The 5,576-nt window shown below is 43.5% G+C and overlaps 1 protein-coding gene across 1 annotated transcript; it reads right to left on the bottom strand.

Moving 5' to 3' along the window:
- Window positions 1–1,838: 1,838 nt before the first annotated feature.
- lipt1 (lipoyltransferase 1) lies at window positions 1,839–4,691 on the bottom strand. Its single transcript, XM_010789962.1, has 4 exons — window positions 4,635–4,691; window positions 3,331–4,104; window positions 2,997–3,218; window positions 1,839–2,609 (listed from the first exon to the last, which is right to left on the bottom strand). The coding sequence occupies exons 2-4, from the start codon at window positions 4,079–4,081 to the stop codon at window positions 2,227–2,229; spliced, it is 1,356 nt and encodes a 451-aa protein (XP_010788264.1). The 5' UTR covers window positions 4,082–4,104; window positions 4,635–4,691; the 3' UTR covers window positions 1,839–2,226.
- Between the last annotated feature and the right edge of the window lie 885 nt (window positions 4,692–5,576).

The raw sequence follows: 5,576 nt of genomic DNA, 5'->3' as shown, positions 1-5,576 counted from the left end.
CTGAACACAAAGACCTGCATAGCACAAAGACCTGCACAAAGACCTGCATAGCACAAAGACCTGCACAAAGACCTGCATAGCACAAAGACCTGCATAGCACAAAGACCTGCACAAAGACCTGCATAGCACAAAGACCTGCATAGCACAAAGACCTGCATAGCACAAAGACCTGCACAAAGACCTGCATAGCACAAAGACCTGCACAAAGACCTGCATAGCACAAAGACCTGCACAAAGACCTGCATAGCACAAAGACCTGCATAGCACAAAGACCTGAACAAAGACCTGCATAGCACAAAGACCTGCATAGCACAAAGACCTGAACAAAGACCTGCATAGCACAAAGACCTGAACAAAGACCTGCCCAGCACAAAGACCTGCACAAAGACCTGCATAGCACAAAGACCTGAACAAAGACCTGCATAGCACAAAGACCTGCATAGCACAAAGACCTGAACAAAGACCTGCATAGCACAAAGACCTGCACAAAGACCTGCATAGCACAAAGACCTGCACAGCACAAAGACCTGCACAAAGACCTGCACAAAGACCTGCACAAAGACCTGCACAGCACAAAGACCTGCACAAAGACCTGCAGAGCACAAAGACACATTTTAATTAAATTATATTTATCGTCCCAAAAATCACAAAAATGTAAACATTTATACAAAACATTTTTTTTTATTATTTTGCATATTTTCAACGATTTGACTGTTTTTGGAATTAGTTTTATTCTTTATTTAAACAATTTTCTACAATTACTACAGACAATCTGATGGAATGTAGTCCCTGGAGAATTGGCGGAGTGATACCTCTCTTCTGAGGCAGAGATCCGCTCAGCAGCATGGCACAGAAGGGGTTCACTGCGCATGCGTGCTGCGACATGAGCTGTCTGCTGAGCGTCACACTTTAATTTAGACCAAGAATGACTAATAAAAAACAACAAAATTACTTTAATTAGTAATACATTAATTAATAGAGATTAATTATAAAAAAGGTGTGAAGAAACAGCAGAAATGAAGCTCAAAATGAAGCACCTTTTTAAAGTATTCGTTTACATGTAGTGTTTCATTCATTAATGGAAAGAAAGACCTTTAAATAAAACACATTGTTATATATTTGTGTTTATACATGTATTAATCTTAATCGTAGATAATAATAATTAAATTCGGGACGTTTCAGAAAAACGTTAAACATTTTTTTATTCAAACATTTAATTTTCTTTTTTTAATTATAAATAATAAAAAACCCAGAAAATGTTTTTAAACAGAATTTCCTTCATTTTATTTTGCATCCAGATATTTTTCCCTTTTAATCTTAGGTCATACAAAGTGTCAGAAAGGTCCCGTGATATCAGACCGCTGTGTAGCTCAGTGGTAGAGGAGGTAGTGTCTTTACAGGGTATCTGCAGGAATCCTGAAGTCAGATGGAAGACCTTTAAAGACCTTCCATACATTTTCAGACCTCATCTCCACTTGGAGTTTCAACCGGTTACCTTGGCGACACACTTTACCTCACATTGACTATATACAGTATTGATTGTCCTTCCCCCTTATCTTCCAACCATTTGGACGCAGACTTGCATTTCCCCATAACGATGTTGTTTAACAACCGGCGTAAACGGACCTTCGCGCGCTATCAAGCAGTGAGCGTGCGATGTCCTGTTCAGATGACGTCACATCCAACGGGATGCCATAAATAAACTACACAGAATCACACCACACAGCTACGCAATGATTACATTCAGGCACACTGTAGAACACAACCTCTTTGGACCATTTATATACTTATTGAAGACAAGCTACAAAATGTAATACCTTGGAAAATGCCCTTTAATACTTTTTAATAGCCTTCATTTTCGCTACATTGATTTATCAACTTTTAATACTTTTTAAGACCCCGCGGACCCCCTGATTTAGTTTCCAAGGCTGCCGGTTCGATTCCCACCCGTTCATAAGATGTTATATTGTAGTGTGATCAATAGAAATATATCAAATCAATCGGATGGAGGACTGACAGGAGGGTTTCCTCGGTATGAACTCCAGCTTCTACTCGTTCTGTTCGTATCAACTGTCTAATTGTGTGTATAGGTATAAAAATACTTTTATATATATTTTGATCTCTGCACACACAAACTGAAAGATTGACAATGACGTTGACTTTGATAAATAAAAAAATAAGATTTATTGAGAATGTATTTCCTGGGCACCATGATCAGTTCTCGTTTCATCCCAATGCGTTGATGATGTCGTCACAGAGGACCTTCACTCTGTGCTGCACCCCCCCCCCCTGCAGCAGGCGTGCACTCAGCGCTGCGGCCGCATGCTTTCTGCAGAACTTCTCCCCGCAGAGCGCGTCTGTCATCGCTCCGATCAGCCTCTCTGGGATCCAGTCCTCCAGGAGGCTCAGCTCCACGCCTTCCATCCGTCCGCTGACCACCTGCAGGCTCAGGTGACCCCCCCCCGGCAGACTCGTCTGAAGGCTGAACTTCGGCGTCTTCCCGAACGTCCAGTCCCAACCGCGCAGATCCTCCGCCGCCGCCAGCACGCCGGGGAACGCCGAGTCGTCGGACGGGTCCACGTGCGAGGGCGCGGCGCTGAGGCCGAACTCTGCGGAGAAAAACAACAAAGATTAGTTTTTATTTCATTTTTTATTTTATAGAAAAATCTTAAAATCTTGTGATTTTTTTCCTACTGTTGGTTGGTATTTATTGTGATTTTATTATTTCCCCCATATGCATTTATCTATATGTTTTTTAATTTACACAGTATTTTTTATTTGTTTATTTTATTTATATTATAATTTTAACAAACGTGACTGCAGTGTGAGCAGCTGTCCACCAGAGGGCGCCCCCTCTCTCAATTCAATAGCTTTATTAGCACGACCATAGTTACATGCTCTCTCTCTCTCTCTCTCTGTCTGTCTGTCTGTCTGTCTGTCTGTCTGTCTGTCTGTCTGTCTCTCTGTCTGTCTGTCTGTCTCTCTCTCTCTCTCACCTGTGTTGAACTGCACCTGCAGCGCTTCCATAAGCTCCTCCCACTTCAGCGAGGGGGCGTGGTCACTCAGGTTAGCGACAGGTGAGCGGACGCTGGGCGTGGCGTTGCTATGGATACCATCACAGGAGGGGCGGAGCATCGAGGAGAGAGAGGCTCGATCGGCCGAGTGCAGTAGAGTCAGGTGGTGGTATGACGACTTCCTGCTGAGACGAGACGCACTTCCTGTCTCACAGAGGGATACTTTAGATATGATATCATCAGATGCTCAGCTGCTACAGAGATGACATCCTTCTGACCTGAGCTCATATAGAATAACATGCGCAAAGAAACCCACCTGAGATCTTGAGGTGTCCGTTGAGCACGATATCCAGCCGCTCCGTGGCTCTGACGTCCAGTTGTGGGCAGAGCCTCTTCAGAGCGTCTGTCACCACCTTCAGGTTCCTCGGCCTATCATACGCCTGCTTGGAGCTGAAGAACGTTGCGTTCAGGTTCCCCAGATCGTGGTAAACCGTGCCGCCCCCGCTGCGTCTCCGAGCCAGAGGCACCCCCGCTCGCCTCATCACGGGAAGGTCCGCCTCCATCCAGGGGTTCTGGTGCCGTCCAATCACAACAGAGGGGCGGTTCCTCCACAGCAGCAGGAGGCGGAGCTTCTGCAGGTCCAGGTGGGCGTCGATCCACTCCTCCAGAGCCAAGTTCTGAAACACATCTGTGGAGAGGGAGAGCAGAACCAGGCCTGGAGAGGAGGAGCCTAACAGGGCGGAGGAGGAGTCTACCAGGGAGGAAGAGCCAATGAGGGAGGAGCTTCTGGGGGAGGAGGAGGAGCTACTGGAGAAGGAACGAACCAGGGAGGAGCCAATGAGGGAGGAGCCAATGAGGGAGGAGGAGGAGCTACTGGAGAAGGAACGAAACAGGTAGGAGCCAATGAGGGAGGAGATGGGGGAGGAGCTGCTGGAGGAGGAGCCAATGAGGGAGGATATGGGGGAGGGGCTACAGGAGGAGGAGCCAACCAGGGAGGAGCCAAAGAGGGAGGAGCTGCTTCGGGAGGCCCCGCCCAGAAGAGACAGCGACCTCCTGACGGCCAACATCACAGATCCTCTCCGTGCGCCATCTGAGAACATCATCATCATAGAGACGTTTCAATCAGATCAATGTTTATTTAGGTTTATTTAATGTGACTTTACGAACATTTACTAACATTTACTAACATAAAGAGATAAACGTTATAAATGGGTTATATTTTCAGGTAATTTGATATAACATATTCTGGTGATCTTTATTAAGGTTAATAACAACTAGCTCCACAGTTATATAATCATGTCTGTAATTATTTAAAGATATAAAAACAGGGGTTAAACAGTTAAAATTGACTTCACCTAAAAACACTTTTCTTTGTATTTTTTACCTTGAAATATAAAATCCAAATAAAGTGGGAATTGTATTTTATTAAAGCTAACAAAGAACTGTCTTAGGATTCTCAAAATAAAACAATATTGATCTGATTCTGACCCACTCTCTAGCATCAGTTATGTACAGTTATATACACAAAGCTAACGTTAACCTTTAATAAGTTGTACTTTAACTAACAGCCTTTAATTAACAGTTTAATGAGTACAATTCAAATACATGTAAAGGACAGACTTTGACATGAAGCGAAGACGAAGCACCGGAGAACAAACACAACATCCGCTTTCGAACTTCAAAATAAAAGACCCGACCGTTCCAGTGAGAGAGAACGCAGTGACTTTAAAGCGGCTGTGCTTTTATTCTGAAGGGGAAGTAACTTGATCGCCTCTGACTCGGTCCCACACTCAAAAGGCTCCGTGCTGTTCTGTAACCTGCGTTGCTTTAATGAACATTACATTTAAAATAATGCAGCAGTTTATTAAATATTATATATTGAGAGCTCTGATTTATTTATAGAAAACAGCTACTAATATAACACATGGATGGATGGATGGATGGATGGATGGTATTGACATTAACAGCTATTGTTTTCAGGTTAACTTGAATGCATTAGAGCAGTGGTCACCAACCTTTTTAAGCCCAAGATCACCGACCTCGGCCGAGGTGAAAGGCGAGATCTACCTATTGCAGAATTGAGTGAAAAAGACGGCCCAGACAATGCTTCCAATTTGAGGCCTTTTATATAGGCTAATTGCATTTGAATTACTGTTACAATGAAGGCTCCATAATCAGCTCACGGCATATAGGCAGGGGTAAAGTGCTATTGGGGGGCGGACCTCACCTCCTCTAGGGGGGTCCGGGGGGGATGCTCCCCCGGGAAGATTTTTTTTTAAATATTGAAGTTCAAAGCATCAATCTGGTGCACTTTGAGAGCAACATGAAGAGATCTATGGATACCTCTCTCAGCACCCATATGAGACAGAACTGTAAACAGATTTTCTTTTTCTTTATGGATATTTTATAAATGACTCCCCTTTTAAACTGTATTCTTGTTTTACTGCCATATAGTAGGCTATTTCATACCTGTTTTTCATTTATTCTCTTATTGTTTGTATAACTATAATGATCATATGAAGGTGTGCCGCGGAAATAATCTTTTGAATAATTTGTGACAAA

Source organism: Notothenia coriiceps, unplaced genomic scaffold (genome assembly GCF_000735185.1).
Source record: "Notothenia coriiceps isolate Sejong01 unplaced genomic scaffold, NC01 NC01_scaffold00033528, whole genome shotgun sequence".
NCBI classification, from domain to species: domain Eukaryota; kingdom Metazoa; phylum Chordata; class Actinopteri; order Perciformes; family Nototheniidae; genus Notothenia; species Notothenia coriiceps.
This window is presented reverse-complemented; position numbering and strand designations above follow the sequence as displayed.